Source organism: Carcharodon carcharias, chromosome 10, assembly GCF_017639515.1.
Source record: "Carcharodon carcharias isolate sCarCar2 chromosome 10, sCarCar2.pri, whole genome shotgun sequence".
Lineage (NCBI taxonomy): Eukaryota > Metazoa > Chordata > Chondrichthyes > Lamniformes > Lamnidae > Carcharodon > Carcharodon carcharias.
In genome coordinates, this window is record NC_054476.1 from 127,653,509 (window position 1) to 127,673,175 (window position 19,667).

A 19,667-nucleotide genomic window follows, 5' to 3' on the forward strand; every position below is an offset into this window, starting at 1 on the left:
ACAAACTAGCGACAGGAATAGAGGTAAAAATGTGTTTGATTTAATCAGCATTACAGAGACCAAGTGACCAACTTAGAAAATAAATATTCTAGGATGCCTAACTTTATGAAAAGATAGCCAGAATGGAAAAGTAGTAGCCTGATAACGAAAGATGACAGAAGGACAGTCGTAAGAAAGGCTCTTTGTTCAGAAGATCAGAAAGTAGAATGTGTATAGGTGGAGATTAGGAATAACAAGGGTCAGAAAATGCTGGTGGAATTAGTTTATAGGGTCCTCACAGTCATTATACCTTTGATCAGAGTATTAAGCAAGAAATAAATGGAGCTTGTAATAAAGATAATGTAATAATCATTGTTGCGGGGGTGGGGATGCCGGGGGGGGGTGGTCGTTTATTCTTCATAAAGACTGTACAAATCAAATTGACAAAGGTAGTGTGGAGAATGGGTTTGTACAATGCTTTTGTAATAGTTTCCTAGAATAATACATTGCAGAACCATTTGAAGGGTAAAGCTATTTTAGACCTAGTATTGGGTTAATTAGTAATCTCATAGTAAAAGATCTGAAAGTGATCATAAAACAATTGAATATCACATTAGGTTTGAGAGCAACACACTCAAGTCCAAAAAATGAATCTTAGCTTTAAGCAGAGCAGGCTAAGTTTAATTGTGTAAAAAAAAAATGCATGATAGCAAATAAGCAGTGGAAACATTTAAAAAAATGATTAAAATTTTCAACAAATCACATTCCATTAAAACACAAAAGGTCAACAAGAAAGATCCATCTGTGACTTACTACAAAAGGTGAGGATAGTATTAGATGTTAAAAAACGGGTCTATAATGTTGCGAAGAACAGGAGTAAACCTGAGGATTGGGAGGACTTTAGAAGCAAGCAATGGGCGACTAAAAAGTTGATAAGTATTATGGACAGAGGAGAGAGAGTTGGACTGAAACCCACAATTCCCTTTCTCATCTGTCCATAATCAGTATGGTTTAATTTTGATAAAGCTGTGTGTGGTCAATTTAAAAGTCACCAGTAGCAGACTTCCATGGATTTAAACAAGCAATATTATTTATTCGCGTACTCACCTCAGAAAGGTCTATCACTATGCCAATCTCACATCACACATCCAACAAAGATACAATTAAAGAAGTTAGTGCACTTCTGTAAGTAATAAAGCCAAACAGAACAATTAGCAATTCATGTGTCTGCGAATCCAGTGAAGAAGGGAGCTTTCTAACTCTGGAATTGAAGTTCAGGTGGCTGGGGTCAAACCCGGATTAGCTGTAGGGCCCCTTCAAAGTAAAGACTGGTAATGTTATAGAGATCGGTCCTGATGGCAGTTGTAACCGGGGTTCCAATTTCTTACAAGTGAACTTGAAGCTGGTCGAAACAAGTCAGAGGAGGCTTTTAAAAGATTTTAAGCCTCAGGCCTTAAAAAGGCAAGGTCACATCGCCTTTCATTGCAGTTGTACTTTGATGCTGGCGTTTGGTCTCTCAGGGAGACCACCCAATCTCTGTTTTTGTCTAAAAGGATTTCAAAAATCAGGGTGCAGTTTCGATCACATGATGACTGGCCATTGAGGCACAATGGAAGGCAAATAGTATTTCATACTGAAGAAGTTGTTTCAGTTACATGGTCAATTGCCATTGATATAAAATAGAAGGCAGATAGTGGTCTTTAGCACTTCATTGTGGATACTCAGTCTTGATAGCCCACCTTTGTTACATGGCAAACCCGGATTCAGAGAGTCTGGGAGTTTATTGTCCCTGCGTTTTTGAGTAAACCTTGACAATAGCAGGTGTGAAGTTTCAAAGAAGAGTGCTGTTTAGGCACCTTCAAGGGGGACCCCAGCCTATTATAATCCAATTTGGAACTTTCCAGAATGTTTACTAGGCTGTTGAAGTTGCAGAAGTCAGAATACCCCTTGGCAGCAATCTTGCAGGTCGTCAGGATCTGTTTTAAAAGGGATACAGTTTTTAAAAATTCTAATATCTTCATACCTACGCTGGCATGACAATAAGGAGAAAGGTAGAATTTGAGAGTAAACTGCCAAGGAATATGAAAATTAACTGTTAGAGCATTTACAAATATATAAAAAGGAGAAGAATAGCTAAAGTAAATGTCGGTCCCTTTGAGACAGAGCTAAGAGAAATTATCATGTGGAATGAAGAATTGGTAGATTCATTATTTTTTGTCTGACATCACAGTAGAACTTATTCCCCAGAAATAAATGGTAACTAAAAGGCTAATAAGAGTGACAAATTTTACAGTAATTAATATAAGCAGAGAAGTAGTATTAGAGAAACTTAAGGGGCTAAAAGCTGACAAATCCCCAGGATTCTGATGGCCTACGTTCTACTGTTCTAAAAGGTAGCTGCAAAGATGGTGGATGCACTGATTATGATATTCCAAAAATCTAGATTCGAGAACAGTCCTAGCAGATTGGAAGTTAACAAATGTAACACCGCTATTCAGGAAAGGCGAGAGAGGGAGAAACTAGAACAGCAGGACAGTTGGCCTGACACCAGTTGTCAGGGAAAATGTTGGAATAGAAAAACATAGGGCGGAATCATCCCAGAAATTGGCAAGGTCCGATATCGGGCAGGGAAAGCGGTGTTTGACCTGCCGATGGCAATGGTGGCTTTTTCTGCTGTATCATGTGGTACTTTGTTTCAAAAATGCAGAAGCACGGGTTTCATGTCAGATCCTGGTGGAGCAGCCTCTGATTTGCCCGTTCCGCCCTCACCACAGGCCTTCAGTAATCTGGGTGCCATATTTAGAGGGTGCCCATGCACAGAGCTAGCACTGTCGAAGGGATCGAAAAGTTTTGAAAAGTCGTGGCTGCCAAAGGATGGAAACATGCTTCCCCAAAATTTAACGGCACCTCCCTCAACCGCCTACTGGGTGCAGTGGAGGCCCACCGCAATTGCCCACTACCCCTTTCGCCTTTGGGCGAATAACAGCAAGCAAGGTCACCAATCCAGCATGGGAGATGGTGGCAGTGGTGGTCAGTGCCACTACCCTGCGAAAGAGGATGCCTGCCAGGCCAGATGATAAGGATGCCTGGCACGTGTGAGTGGTGTCACCCAGTGCCAAAAGAGGATGAATGATCCCCTCCATTCCGCCAGGGTAAGTTACTCTTCTCATCATTCTCAACTCACAAACCTATCACACATCCACAGAGATCTCTCTCATTGTCAGCTCAAGGGGCATAACCATTCATACTCTCACACACACCTTAATCTGTGGATCATGTCTGCATCACATAAATGACACCACTCACACATGCTTATCATCTGGCCTGGCAGGCATCCTATTTACACTCTCTCCATCTGTATTCATGTAGGACAAGCTGGCACATAAGAAGAGGGAGAGGTCACAGACTTTTGGAGGAATGCCCGACATCAAGGTCCTCTCGGACTTTGAAAACGGAGCCATCCAGCTGGTCAACGACCATCTTGACTGTTCCTGTGCTGACGATGAGGTTGGTGGTGCTCAACCATGAGGATCCAGCAATGCAACATTTATCAGACAACCATACTGTGAGTGAGTCCCGTGCCATGCACTAATTATCTTTCCTTACTTTTGCAGACACATCTGGGAAGCAGCCAAGGGGGCCCATGAGCCAGATCCTCGACTCCAGCCCCAAAAACACCTCAGAAGAGGAATTTGATCACACCTTAATTGAAGACCCATCACAGCACTCACCCAGACCCTCAACCAGTGCAGTGACACACACCTCGGTAGGACCCTAGTTCTAGAGTGGCCTCAGGTTCACAATCTGGTGAGCACATCGCACTGTCTGATTCACATCCAGCAGGGACTTCCCAGGTTTCTGGCACTTGGAGGACTCCTGGAGGCCGTAAATCTGCTGAGTCCGAGTCAGTTGGGGAGCCTCAGGACTCGGTCTTACCTCAGCTCCTGGAGCTGCAAAGGCAAGCTCGGGAACATTGGGAAGGGATATCCACTGCACTACTCAGATTGCAAGGCACGATGGAGGAGTCCGTCCACCTTCAGTCTGAGGTGATAATGCTGGTATGCCAATGCACCAAGGTCAACACTGGTAGGGATGGCAGCTGCCATGGAGACCTTGGTCCAGGTTATTGGTTCTGTACTCTGAAGGAGCTGCACTCCAGGAGTCAGCCGGGGCCCTTGGGCACCTGTAGGGAGGAGGATCAGCAGGTGTACACACTAGTGACTCCAGGAGTGTCTGGCCCATTAGAATCCTCTTTTTTCCTGTGACCTCAGCAGCTCCAACTCCACAGGCCGAGGAAGGTGCCACTGCCACACAGCAGGACGCCGAAAGCAGGTTGGGGCGCTCCAGGCCTCAGCACTCCAAAGGGTGCTTCCAAGGTCACCACAGACAGCAGGGTGTAGCAGTCAGCAGGCCACCTCCACCTCCACTGTGGATATCGGGGGAGCACCAAGACGTAGCGGCAGGGTTGAGAAGAACATTTAGTTGCAGAACGTAGACATGGGTGTTAATCGCTTGTACTTAATGTTGACCATTGTAAATTAACTCCCAAGAATGTCTCCTTGTCTATGGCTCCTTGATGTGTTGAGCAATGTTCGTGTCAGTCAGATGTGAAACCTTGTTTCCTGCACAAAACAAAAGCTACTGTCACAGTCCAGGGCCTCTCCCCTGTATAGAAGGTAACCTTTTGAGCACAGTGATTGTCCTGCTTCAAAGCCACTGTCCAGATTAGTGATGAATGCACCTCCATGTGGCTTGTACTGGCTGCAAGAATCTCGCACCCAAGTATCACTGGGTTCCGTGATATTCTCTGTGTGCTCTCAGCACCTTTGAGGCAGAGCTGATCCCCATCTCGTCACCATTCCTGACAGGTGAAGGTGTGGTGCTAGGGAACAGGTGATGAAGCCTGCCAAAGGATCAGGTTGTCTTAAAGCCCATGTGGCCGCTGTTTCTCAGCAGCAACTCGAGGATATGAGCTTCTTCACAGAGCCAGACAGATGTCAGATGTTCCCAGATATAATGTGAAGATCTCAGGAGCGCTGTCATTGCCTCTTGTCATCATCCTCCTGGAATCCTGCGGCAATGAGGGCCTCATCAGCTGCACCTGCCTTGTCTGGCCAGTGCAATGGCCTCATTGCCTGCACCCTCGCCTTCCAGGAGCTCATCACTTTCACCCCCTTCAACTTTCACATCTCCTCATCACCCAGGTTCTCCCCTTTTGTATCACCAGGTTGTGCAGCACGCAGCAAGCCACTGTGATGCGCAACACCCCCTGGGGAGTGTACTGCAGTACCCCACCAGATCTGTACAGGCATCAGAACCTCATTTTCAGGATGCCAATGGTGTTCTCAACCAAACTCTGGGGGCATGAGCCTTGTTGTACCTTCTCTCACCAGGAGTCTGAAGCCATCCCGTGGGTGTCATCAACCATGTCCTTTATGGGTAGCCCTTGACACGAGGAGCCAACCCTGCATCCTGTGTGGCCCCTGCAAAATGTCAGGGATCCGAGACCTGCTGAGGAAGTATGAGTCATGGACGTTTCCGGGGTATCTTGCACACATCTGCATAATCCATTTTTTATGGTTGCAGAGCAGCTGAGCATTGAGAGAGTGGAAGCCTTTGTGGTTCACATACTGGGCTGCTTGTTGCCAGGGAGGTTTAAGAGCCATGTGGCACCCTGCACCTGTGGAAATCCAGAAATCTTTGGCAAATCCTGGCATGCTTGCTTGATCCCTGTCGAAATTGACAAAGGTGTGTGCCTTGGCAAAAGGGACCTCCTGGATACATGTGTGAGTAAAGACTTGCAAGATCCCACAAAGGTCCCCCAGTAGATCCCTGGAAGGAGCCACTGCCGTAGAAATTGAGCATGACGCTTACGTTAACTGCTACTGGCAGTTGATGCCTTCCAGATCCCCATGGTGCCAAATCCTGCAGAAGGTGGCATATGTGCATGACCAGGTCCCTTGACTTGCACAGGCGTCAGCAACACTGGTTCTCCCTCATCTGCAGGTAGCACATGCACCATCTATAGACCCTGGGTCTAGTGATGCACCTACAAATGATAGCTCTGTGGGTTTCACCCTCTGCGTGTGGAGGAGGCATTACCACACCTTGGTCTTCAGGGTTTTGCTCCTCCGTTTGGTGAGCCCCAGTGCCTCCATCACATTCTCCTCCTCCTCCTCCCCTGCCTATAAGCAATCAGGCAGGCAGCGAGATCACCAGACTCCTTGTTCCTGATGGTCTGCTCACTGGAGCATCAAAGAAAGAGATGACAGCATCAGCAATTGTCTCCTGAGGGCTACTTTTGGTCAAGTCATCGCCTATGGCTGCTTCTCATGGCTCCTTAATGCATGCCAGTGAGCTCCGGCCACCATATGGATGCCCAGTGTTTAGTGCGTATGGTGGTTCACCATGCCCACATCCAGCATCGCCTCGCAAACACATGACTGGATAGCGGCAGCTTCGGCCACTCGACTGCATCCTGAACTCTCATCTCCAGTGCAGGCATGTTCCTAACCTGGACTCCAAGGCTTTGCGGTTTGCTTGTACCAAAAGGGTCATTTTTCAATATCAACTGAAAGATAATGCAAGGAACTAGGAACGCACCCCTCCGTCATGTTCAATGACCACCTTACCCAACCGGATCCTCAGGCTTGCCCAGTCATGCAATGATTCTGCAGCACCATAGCACTCATTCGAGTTTGAAGTGTGTGTGCAAAGGGTTAACCGTAGCGGAGCAATCATTGGCACTGTGAGGAATTACTGCTGCTTGAGTGGGCACAATTGCTTCACTAGGCTGACTCCAAGCATGTCACTTGAGCTCAATCTAAACGCTCTCAGCTGTGGTCGAGTGCTCATCTTTGACATGTTTTGCCGTTAGCCCAGCCATTTTCTTCTCCCCTCGCTGCATGTGTTTGTGCTCAAACTTCAGTCGGCTCTGCCATGACCCCCGCACCCCCCCCCCCCCCCCCCACCCCCACTTTGCACTGTCGCCCTTGCCCCGAGGCTCCCATCTCCCCCTTTACACTGTCACATCGTGAGCATTGCACAAAGTTGTGTGCATTTACCTCCCAATTTCCCAGTTGCCAAGTAGGTGCTTTTAAAGGTAATTGTATATCAAGCCATTGCAAAATCATGCCAACATTAGATTTAAATTTGCCAGGGGGGTGTTTGATTCCAGCATGTGGCCGCAGTAGAACCATAGAAAAGTTATAGCATAGAATGAGGCCATTCCACCCATCATGTCTGCACCAGCTGAAAAAGAACAAAATAAAAAAACTAACTGCTCATTTTAACCCCACCTTCCAGCACCTGGCCCGTAGCCTTGCAGGTTACAGCACTTTAGGTGCAGATCCAGGTGCCTTTTAGATGAGTTGAGAGTTTCTGCCTCCACCACCAAACCAGGCAGTGAATTCCAAACACCCACCACACTCTGGGTGAAGATGTTTTTCCTCAAGTCCCCTCTAATCCTTCTACCAATCATCTTAAATCTGTGCCCCCTGGTAATTGACCTCTCTGCAAGGGCATTCCTGTCTTCCACATCTCGGCCCCTCAATCTTGTATGCCTCAATAGGGTCACCCCTTAGCCTCCTCAGTTCCAAGGAAAACAAAGCCAGCCTATCTAATCTTTCCTCATAGCTGCAATTTTCAAGCCCTGGCAACATTCTTGTAAATCTCCTCTGTGTAAATCTCCTCTTATGATAATTAGGTACTAATTTATTACAATTAAGTTCTCTAAGTTTGACGGCGGGAAACATGGCCCGCCATTGACTGGGAGAGGGGACAATCGTGCCCTGGATTTATGTTGTCGGGAAATGCTATCCGGGCCTTCTCGTGAGACTCTCTGATCCTGCCACCCAACATGCCCACTGCGAACGGAGGGGGAAGTCCCAGCCATAGTATGATGAGACAAAGTCAACGTGGTTTTATGAAAGGGAAATTATGTTTGACAAATTTATTAGAATCTTTTTTGAGGATGTAATTAGTGCGGTTGTTAAAAGGAAGATGTATGCTTGGATTTCGAAAAGACATTCAATAAGGTGCCACACAAGATAAAGGCTCCTGGAGGCGGGAGGTAATATGTTTGCATGGATGAAGGGTTTGGTAGTCTGGAAGGAAAAAGAGAATAGGAATAAATGGACCATTCTCAAGTTTGGAGTGCTGCAAGGATCAGTGCTGGGGCATCACTATTTACAATCTATATTAATGACTTAGAGAGACCGGGAGACCTTTTCAAGGGCCATTAGGGATGGGCAATAAATGCTGGCTAGCATGTCCACATCCCATAAATGATTTTTTTTTAAAAACGTAACGTATACAGTTTCCTGACAGTACAAACCTAGGTGGAATGTAAGCTGTGAGGAGGCCACAAAGAAGCTGCAAAGAGATGCAGGCAGGCCAAGTGAGTGAACAGAAATGTGGCAGATGGAATATAATTTGAGAATGTGAGATTATTCATTTTGCTAGTAAGAATAGCAACGCAATATTTTTTCCAAAGTCGTGAAACTTTTAAATGTTGATATTCAGAGAGCCGTGGGGCTACCCCTATGTCCAGAAACATTGCAATCAGGGACACAAGTACAAGAATAAGCAAGTCTTGCTGCAATTGTACAGGGTTTTGTTGAGACCACTTTTGGAGTACTGTGCGCAGTTTTGGTCTCCATATCCAAAGCAGGATATACGTGTCTTGGAGGCAATCACTAGATTGATTCCAGGGATGAGGGTTGTTGTATGATGAGAGGCTAAGTAAATTGGGCTTCTTTTCTCTTAAGTTTAGAAGAAGCATAGGTGTTTCCATTAAGTTCCAAGTTTCTAAAGGGATTTCACGGGGTAGGCACAGAGAGGCTGTTTCCACTGACTGAGAAACCTAGAACATGGGGTGGTGGTTGCACATTTTCAGGAAAGTGGCAGATCATTTAGGACTAAGATGAAGGTTGTAAATTTTTAGAAATCTCTACTGATGCTCCATCGTTGAACAAATTTGTGGCTGAGGTAGATAGGTCTTTGATCTCTCGAGGAATCAAGGGATATGGGGAGTGGGTAGGAAAGTGGAGTTGAGGCAGAAGATCAACCATGATCATATTAAATGGTGGAGCAAGTTCAAGCTGTACACCTGCTCCTATTTCTTAATGTTTTTATGTTATAACAAGAGTATAACCTTAATCAGAGGTAGACTATTCAGGGGTGATTTCAGGAAGCACTTCTTCACAGACAAGGCAGTGGGAATCTGGATAACCTCCCCATAGCTGGTGAGGACAAGTCAATTAAAAATTTCAAAACTGGGTTTGTTAGGTTTTTGTTAGCAAAGGTGTTAAGAGTTATGAATAGGCATGAGGGGCTGAATGGTTTCCTCTTGTTCCTTTGGTTAGTTCTCCGTCATCCTCTACTGCATGCCCTGCAAGTTACTTACTGCATGCTGTACCAGTCACTGGCTGCCCACTGCTCCCCAAAATTCTCTACACCACAGCCTGCTGCTGACCCTCTGCCACTCACTGACTGCACCTCAGTCCCTACTGATCCCTATGATTCACTGCAAGGTACTGAGAGTTGGCCGCACTGAGCAAACATAGTTCAACTTGTAGCAAAGCTGTAACAAGCCTTTGATGAGAAGCCAAGAGAATCAGCACTGGCTATGTTCCAACTACTTTAAATACTGTAGATGGGCCCCGTCCCTATTTTAAAGCCAAGCATCCATGCTACCCTCAAAGCATGTTCCACTCCATGACTCTTTCCCACTTTTTAAAGAAAAATGAAGTTTTAATAATGGTGATAGCCTTTTCTTGCTGTTAGGGGTCTCCACAACATGCATCTTTGTTGCTAGTTAGCTGGGGTTGTCTGTGGCCTAAGTCATATAAATGTTAATTACAGTCTGCAGTCACGAGTAACCCGTAATGAGCAATAACGTGAGGTCAACAGAGACTATGATCCTTTCTTGTCATCGCGAGTTAAACATAAACCAAAGCAATCTAAGCTAGATCATCACAAGCAAAGGGCAAAAGTTAAATATTTTTGGGGGAGGGTTGGGGGTGTCAGTTATAATAAAATTCACTTCCGCTGCTAGCTTTATTCCATCTTATCAGTCTTGCCACCATACAACTCCATCCGAATGGAATTCCTTATCCTTAGATATGTTATTGACTGGCTTCCGATTACACAAGCACTTCACCACTGCTACAGTTGCTCAGCTAGTCAGCGGTACCCAACCAAGCGGTACCCAACCTTCCTTAACTTAGGCTTTTCTCTGTGATATTTTTGCTTCCATACCCTGTTAGCACCTAGTCATCAGCTGAAGGAAAAAAGAAATTAATTTTTGTCCATCAGCCCACACACCTTCAGCTGTTGAGTTGGGACTAGACTACTTAGTCGTGAGAGAAGTAGTGATGAGTTTGGGCAGTCTAACTCGATACATAATGGGATGAGTCCAAAGCACAAAACTGGATCTAATTTGGTACCAACTGAAAATCTCACTGAGGCTACAGGATGGCCAGCATGGGAAACTGGGAAGTCACATTGATAGAATAGAGCAGTCTGTTCAAGATGATATTTTCAAGTGCATTACATGGAGTCATGAGGGTCACATATAGCATTTAAATCCATATTTCTATGAATTTGTAACTACATCTTGCTGCTGATTATAACACTTGTGCTCTGATTTGAAATTTATTGGTGAAAAAAATAACAGCCAAAATCAATTTTTCCATATGTCAAGATCCACAAAAAACAGCAGGATGAAATAGAAGTAAAAGAGCAAATGGGACAAATTCCCAGGGGATTCGAGCACTAGAACATCAGGCTGTACATTCCTGCACTCGAGTTTAGACCTGAAACATAGTTGTATCTGAGTTGGAGTGCTTGAGGATGACACTGGATGCCTGAAATGTAAAGTGTCCTGATCCCTGGCACACTCAGCCCTCATCTTGAACACAAATTCACACACAATAAGTAATTTTTAAAAAGCCTCAATGATTTACATTACTTTGGTAATTCTCACTCGGCGGTGTACACTGGGGCCCAGTGATCAATATCTGTATCGATTTGAAGTGGGTTTTTGTCCATTTCTGATATCTCTGCTTGTGGGCTGTTCCTCGTTTCAGCAGATTGATTTCTGTGAAGCATTTGCACTGATTTCTAGCTGAACTGCTTTTTGAAGCAAGCCAGCAAAGACAATAATTTGAGAAAGGCCCTGAGGGTCAGGTGTTCAGAGTAAATAAATGTTTAATGTGAAAGGAGAAGCTTAAGCTTGGGATGAAAGGATGAGTTGCGCTATGGCGTGTCAGCAGAGGAGCAGTGCTTCAGGTGATCACCCCCATGAGATGCATAGCTTTCAACTACTGGAAAGATCATGACCTATAAGCAATAAGCGTGTGACTGCCTCAGCAACAAGAGGCACGAAGCTACAGCACAAGACATGCATTTAAAAATAGAAAATGCTGGATATAACACAGCAGATCGTCAACATCTGAAAGAGGAAAGGCATGATACAATTTCAGGGAAGCCTTTTGTCAAAATTCACCAGAAGTGTCCAGTCCCCGCCACTACCTGAAATATTAACCCTATTTTTTTTCTCTTTCAGGTGATTAATGCCTTGCAGTGCTATTTGTTTTACTATTACCTTTCCAACTGCCATTGTTTACCTTCTCCTTCCTGGTTTGTGCCTGGAGCAAGCCAGCCACAACTCATTTTACTCCCTGTACATGAGCACTTGGCTGGGTGGGGTGGCTCCAGTTAACACTGTTTATATCCTCCGAGCCCAAATGACACTCTCACGAGCCGGCCAAACTGATCAGTATTTATTTGACAGGTGTTGAGTCATTTGCCATTACTGCTCAATTTACATGTTCCCAAGTTCAATGGCATCAACTGTGTGCATCCCCACCCTCTTTTGAGGGTTGGGGTGGCGAATGGGGCAGAAGTAATGTCGGGGGGAGAATTACTAGTAGAATAAGAATTCTAAAAGGCTTCTTGGATGTCTCACAAAGGAGAGCTGAATTTAATCCGCATCTCAACCAGTGTTGTCACTCAAACTCCTCTGGCAAATTAGTTTTTTTTTTTGTTCGTGGGATGTGGGCGATGCTGGCTAGTCCAGCATTTATTGCCCTTCCCCCTAATTGCCCTTGAGAAGATGGTGGTGAGCCCACGGAAACTCTTTATTGAGAACTGTGTCTTGTGCCCCTGACCTTGAGAATTCAATTGCCCTTGCTAATATTCATGGTTCCAAGCAAGTCCTCCTTGCAGCTTTTTTTTAAAATACCAGTTCTGACATGCATGATCCGGAAGTGCTAATGGAGGTCACTGTGGTCCCTAAGCATTGGTCTCAGCTGAAGTCCCCAGGTCACAAAAAGCTAAAATTAACTTAAGGAAATCCTTCAGTGAGAATACCTCTCCCTCTGCCCCTGAAAGGAAGTCCTCCATCATGGAAGGATTCATCTCAGAGTTGGCAACTATTGAATTCTATATCCTATATTGCTGTTTGATCATTGGTTGGATCATTGCTTTCAGCTTTGGCTGGTGCTCTGATGGTATATGTGAATGGCACTGGTTACCTGTGATGTGGGAACGTCAATAACTCAGATAACCCTTTTGGGCCTTCAGATAGAAAAGCTGCCATGGAATTTTAACGTCAGTACCTCCTGGACAGAGCACACTTGATGAATGACAGCCAACAACCATTGGCGTGTACTCTTGGCTGATGAAATACTGAGCCTGTTGATAGTTATCACATGTACACTACTGGTTCCTGTCTTTCTCAATTCACTGTCTCTGCTGTCTGTCAGATTCTGTTTAAAAAGCCTTGAACTATTTTTGTTGGTCCAAGCATTCAATGACCTGATTACCACTTTACTTGGAGATTCCTAAATGATATTCGTAAGATGAAGAGTCTTGTATATCCATGGGAAGGAATCCAACAAGTCAGGCACTTGAAGCAGGAGAATATACTTGCAGGCTACGTCACAGATAAGGATGTGATGTCTTGAATATGCTAGGTAAAATTCAGCTACTGAAAATGGCTGTTGCTAGTGCCAAACTAGCCCTGTTAAAGCAGCATCCTGCTGGGCATGTAGTGTGTAGCCTGTGAAACCTTTATGCACAGATTGAGTTCTGCTGTTTAGAGTATCCCATTCCTTAAGATGTACATTAGAGATCTTCCTCAGGAAAATTTAGGACGTTGAAGAAAGGCTGTGGACTGTTCCTTAAAATGTAGCAAGACATGGAATCTATCCCAGGAATTCCCCTTGTAGGCAGGGGAGTGTGGGTGCAGCTAACGAAAAGCTGTCTAAATCAATTAACCCCCATAAGAATTCGAAAAACTGAAAGGACCCAGCATAAGACTTCAGACTTTACTGGATCTATTATAATAATGGCTGAAAAATAATTATCAGTCACTTCTTTACATTTCTTAACTGACTAGCCATAAGGATCAGCCTCTAACACATATGAGAGTTCAAAACCATCACACTTAAGAGGAATTATTCTGCTGCAGAAAGAGTTGGCTTATTAGCTTGTTATCCAGCTGTTCTGTGAAGATGATAGCAGATAATATTACGCCAGGAGAATTGGAAATCTTCTGAAATTCTGCCCTCAATATGTTGTGCCTCAGTACTTAAATGGTTGCATTTGATAAGAAAAAGCTATAAACAAATTAAAAGATACAACTAAAATGTCTACAAAGATCATTCCTAGGTAACTGCATAAGGATGTATTTATGTAGCTATGTATCTTGGCAATGTTGAACTGTGAAGTGTTTTGTGTAACCATGTCTCATTGTTGGATTGTAGAGTGCTGTATGTAACCGTCTCTCTCAATGTTGGATTGTAGAGTGTTGTATGTAACCGTCTCTCTCAATGTTAGATTGTAGAGTGCTGTATGTAACCGTGTCGCTCAATGTTGGATTGTAGAACACTGTGTGTCTCAATGTTGGATTGTAGAATGTTGTGTCTAACCGTGTCTCTCAATGTCGGATTGTGGAGTGCTGTGTGAAACTAGACATGACTGGATTGCAGAGTCTCAGTCATGGTACTGAAAAAGATTTGGGTGGATAATCAGCGCCCTCTGCAGTGTGGTAGGTCCTTCTTTATCTGCATGTCTTGGGACAGTTTGGACTTCAGCAATGGCGCGTCACGTGTGAACTTTAGAAACATTTGGTCAGAAGGATCTTAATTAAAAATACAAGAGAGCAGCTGTCCATTCAAGATGCTATTGGGTGCTTTGAACATTTACCAATTAAAGAGTTGGCGAGTGGAAGCTGGGGAGAAAATTATGCTCAAAAACACTTGAGCCTTCCAACATTCAAAACCCAGGTAAAAGATATTTGTGTGGGAATTTGCAAGAGGTGATTTTTAAAAAACTTCTGTGACACAAGCTCCTGACTGTAACATTGTGATGCTTGGATCCCATTGGTGCCCTAATTTGCCATAGACCCACCACAATTCCCAACTGCCATTTCCCCCACATTCTGCTGTGCCTCTGTTTTTGCACTATCTGATCGAACGTTTGTACCTCCATTGTAGGAGCCCTACTCTCTAATACAAATGACATTTTGCTCTGCACTTGTTCACTTCTGAAGAGTGCACAGCGGAGAAGCTCAGATATATCTGTCCACATTCCCATCTTTATCCAGATAGCAATCTGGAACCTTCTAACCATACCACAATCAAAAATAAGGAAGCTTCTGATTTGGGAACTTTGTGGAGAGGAATACTTGTGAAAGTATATGTGGCACATCCGAACTTTTGCCTTTTCTCCCTTACAGGCCAAGTTTGCCATTCAGAGAGGTGCCACAGCAGTGATCTTCGATGTAACAGATGATGCAAGTGCTGTGGGTCAGGTAAGAGGAACATTCAATGTCTGTCATCAACAATAACCAACCAGACTGCACAACTCAGGAGCAGTTCAGGACAAAGATAATCTTTTATTAAAGCCCATTTCCCTGTATTCACCAAAAGCAGCAAGTTGTCACCACCTACCAGCACTGTGCTGTAAATGCACACCATATCAGACCTAATTCTTAGTTAATCCAAATTGTCACTGTGGGAAGTTCCCATCCTTGTAATGAGGTTCTGTAGGAAATTTTATTAAAACCCCATTCATCCCCTTGGAGAGTGTTTAATGCCTTCAGTGGAGATGGAGATGCACATCAAGACCTCAAAACCAGCCGTGGGTGAAATAAATGATCAGTTAATCTGGTGTATTGGGGAAAGAACATTGGCTGATCCAGGAGAAAAACTCCCTGCTGTTCTACAGATGTTGTCACAGGTCCTAGAACGTCACTCCGAATCACCAGAACAGGGAAGATTGGACTTCAGTTTATCATGGATCTTGCAGAGTCTACTGAGGAATGTGAATAATCATAGCAATCCAAGGCAAAAAAAAATCCACAAACAACCCAAAGCAAACCATCCAAACTGCTGGTTATCAGTTATCAATTACCCTGCCCAAATATATTTACATGAATGAGTCTTCATGGTGCTACAGCATGGAACCATCATTCTTCATGAATGATTTCATCATTTCTTCAAATATATTTACTTTTACAATCTTTAGTCATGTTCTTAATCAAATATTTATCCCACTTATTTTTAAAGGAATTAAATCCCACATCAACTGCTTTTGGTGGGAATTTATCACGTGTCAAAAATAAAGGCTTCTATTTACATTGGCACCTGATCACATTGCTGAGGACAATTAATTACTTTGGAATGCAATGACTGTTGTTAAGTAAGCAAGCACAATAGTCATTTTTCAGACTGTAAAAATGCCTTCAACAGCAGTGGAAGCAGCATCCACTCTGGTCAGAAGCTGTGTATTCTGCGACATCTTTTGACTCCCCAAAGCCTGTCCACCACAAGTTAGGAGTGTGGTGGAATACTCTCCACTTACCTCACTAAATGCAGCTCTAACAATACTCAAAAAGCTTGACACCATCCAGGACAAAGCTTACATGCTTGATCTGCAATCCACCCATCACCTTGAATGCTCGCTTCCTCCACCACCAGGGCACCTTGGCTGCAGTGTGTACCGTCTACAAGATGCACTGCAAAACTCACCAAATCCACAACCTCTACCAAGTATTAGGACAGGGCAATGGACACATGAGAACTTCACCACTTGCAAATTCCAATCCAAGTCCCACACCATCCTGACTTGGAAATATTTTGCTGTTCCTTCATCGTAGTTGGGTCAAAATCCTGGAAGGTTCTACCTAACAGCACTGTGAGAATACCTTCACCGTATGGCTACCGGGGTTCATAAAGTGATTCACCACCTTCTCAAGGGCAATTAGGAATGGGAAATAAATGCTGACCTAACCCATACCGTCCACATCCTACGAATGAATAAATTAAAAATATCTCATCCAAATGACGACACTCTTGACACAGCAACAGCACTCCCCCAAGCTCTGAGACACTCTGAAGCTCTCCTTGAAGCACAACATTAATGACTGGGAGGAGTTTGCTACCAGTCATTCAAAATGTCAAAAACTTGTCCACAAATCTCAAGTAAAGATAAGAAATAACAAAGGTAAGAAGTTCCTTGTGGGAATAGTTTTTATGTCCCATAATAGTAACTACATTATTAGGGTAGGGTAAACTGGAAGAAATAATGGGGGTTTGAGAGAAAGATACAGCAATAATCATGGGTGATTTTAATCTACATATAAATTGGGTGAATTAGATTGGCAAAGATAGCCTGGAAGATGAGTTCATAATGTTTTGGGATAGTTTCATAGAGTAGCATTTTCTAGCGCCAACCAGAGAGCAGACTATTCTAGATCTGATAAGGTGCAATGAGAGAGGATTAATTAATAACCTCACAGTAAAGGTGCCCTTAGTGATCATAACATGATTGAATTTTGCATTCAGTTTGATGGAGAGAAGAGTGTGTCTAAGACTAGTGTATTAAACTTAAAGGCAGTTATATGGGCATGAAGAAAGCGCTGGCTAAAGTGACTTGGGAAATTAGGTTAAGGGAAAGGTCAGTAGAGATGCATTTGCAGACATTTGAGGAGATTTTTCATTACACTTAGCAAAGACACATTCTAGTGAAAAAGAAAGACTCTATGGAAAGGACGCACATATCTGTGGCTAACTAAGGAAGTTAAAGATGGTATCAAATTGAAAGAAAGTGTACAATTCTGAAAAGATTAGTGGCTGGTCAGAAGATACCAGGGCACTCAGAAAATCTTAATGCAATCAAGCAAAGTCAACATGGTTTTGGGAAACTGAAATAAAGTTTGACTAATTTATAAGAGTTCTTTGAGGAAGTAAGAAGCAACATGGATCAAGGGGAACCTGTGGATTTCCAGAAGACATTCGACAATTTACCATTTCAAAGGTTACTACACAAAATAAGAGCTTATGGTGTAAGGATAACATATTAGCATGGATAGAGGATTGGTTAACTAACAGGAAGCAGAGAGTAGGGATAAATGGGTCATTTTCAGGTTGGCAAGATGTATCAAGTGGCAAGCCACAGAGATCAGTGCTGGGGCCTCAACTATTTACCATTTTATATTAATGATTTGGATGAAATAGCTAAATGTATAGTTGTTAAATTTGCTGATGACAGAAGGATAGGCAGGAAAATAAGTTGTGAAGAGGAGATAAGGAGTCTGCAAAGGGATATTAGGTTAAAGTGAGTGGGCAAAAATTGGGATGATGGAGTATAATGTGGGAAAATGTGAACTTGTCCACTTTGGCAGGAAGAATAGAAAACCAGCATATTATTTAAATGGAGAGAAATTGCAGAGCTGTACTATAGAGAGAGATCTGGCTGATTCCTGTGACTTCCCACTTGATACATCTGCTAGAGCAGCGGATGCAGGGTCATTGAACATTTTTAAGGCTGAGTTTGATAGACTCTTGGCTAACTAGGAAGTCAAAGGGTATCAGGGGTAGACAGAAAAGTAGAAGCTACAATCAAATCAGCCATGATCTTATCAATTGGCAGCGCAGACTCAACGGGCCTACCGCTGCTCCTAATTTGTATTTTTGTATGCAAGCTGCATCACTCTTTGAGTCAAAAGCATTAATGATGAGGGAGAGTGGTGGCAGAGAAGGAAAGGAAAGAAATTGAACCCTGCACCCTGGACCCCACTACCTTGTGGGACATCCTGTCCAGTGTGTCCAAAAATCTGTGGGTCAAGAATTGGCTTGTTCAGTCACATGAAGACTCATAGAAGAAACTTGTGACCCTGAGTAAACGTCATCCTTGAATCAAGGGACAGCCGACAACTTTCTCCAAACTGCCCTGAAAGTTATGGCCTCAGTCAAGTTGGGGGTTCAAATTCTGAACCTCTAAAGAAGCAAGAGGGCTGCAACTGAGCCCATCTACCACTCAACAAAGAATCTGGAAACACCAAGTGTTGCATTTTTTTGGACTTTTAGTTTAAATAACTACACCTGTTCACAACTGGGATACAAAACAGTACATCTTAGTGCTCAATGATGGATTCCAATCTGAAGAAGGTAATTCTGGGAAAAGTGCCAGATTATGGGATGACATTCAGGGAATAATGGTGAGGCTCAGTCATATGAACAATGATATCTCAACATGTGTGAGCAGAGTGGAGCTTTCTCTAACCTGTGGCTTTAAAATCATTAGGGTTGGTTTGAGTAAACAGGGAAACGTGACTCGTTCAAAGAAGGACACATTCTATAACCAGAGATGAACAGGATTAGAATTTTAGATTAAATGTTGGTACTAATTATCAGCCTGTATTGTGCCAAGAATTTAAAGCAGAGAGACATACTTCATACATAATTTAAATTTAACAAAAAAAACTTTGGTCAGATAATTTTTCTACTGTGGAAGAATTAGTTTATCCACCTAGCCCATGTGCCAGATACTGCAGCTCAGGTGGTTGGTAAATTTGGTGCAAACAATTCTAAGCTTGACTCAGACATGCGCTTTTCAGATGAGAAACTAAAATTAATCTGACTTCAAGACTTTGTGCAGCACCCAGCAATCTAATATTATACGTGAAAAGGCAACACAAAAGAACATCAGAATTTTTGTATTTCTAAAGAAACTCATCTAATTGCCTCAACTCTATTTATCTTGTATGCTTCAGTGTCCTTCCCTGGTAACTTAGGTAATTAGCATGAGACTGGCAGACACTCTATAAATTTTATATAACAATTTGGTTACTCTTTCTGTAAGTATTGAGAGGTGGGCTCTGATTTCCTTTTTTTCTCTTAAATTAATGTTTCACTGTGTCTCCTCCCCACCCCCCATCCCTCAGGAACTGGGCCCTTCACCAAAGTCAACAAGTTGCTTGGATCAATGTCGTTTAAAATTTGACGATGTGTGAGCAACAGCAATTGAACTGAACAATCAACTGGAACCCAATTATTGTTGAGGGTTGAAAAGACACCACAAAGAAACTAGGGGTACCAATGGGACTGGAGTGGGTCACCAGTGATATACTGGGTTTAATGGAGTGAATGTTGAAGCAAAGGGCAGGAGTATACTATGGAGGATAAAGTGAATATCGACTATGGAAAATAATGGAAAAATGCCAAATCTTTGTGTTGGGAAAGGAAACAGAAAAATGTGAAGAGTCAGACTACAGTGGCTGAATAAAGAGATCATAAACGATTGCAAAACAAGGCTGAAAACCCTATGTAAATTGGTTGCAAATATTTAAACCCTGAGTGAGAATGTAAGAGGGAAACAAGGAAATTGATAGTAAG

The 19,667-nt window shown here is 43.3% G+C and overlaps 1 protein-coding gene across 2 annotated transcripts in view; it reads left to right on the forward strand.

Annotated features, from left to right (window-relative positions):
- The window catches only part of LOC121282950 (E3 ubiquitin-protein ligase RNF43), a 195,806-nt gene that overhangs the window by 160,826 nt on the left and 15,313 nt on the right, over positions 1 to 19,667 (forward strand). For both annotated transcript variants that reach the window (XM_041196788.1, XM_041196790.1), the window contains exon 3: positions 14,726 to 14,800. In XM_041196788.1, the coding sequence (XP_041052722.1) occupies positions 14,726 to 14,800 (75 nt within the window). The remainder of the gene's footprint in view (positions 1 to 14,725; positions 14,801 to 19,667) is intronic.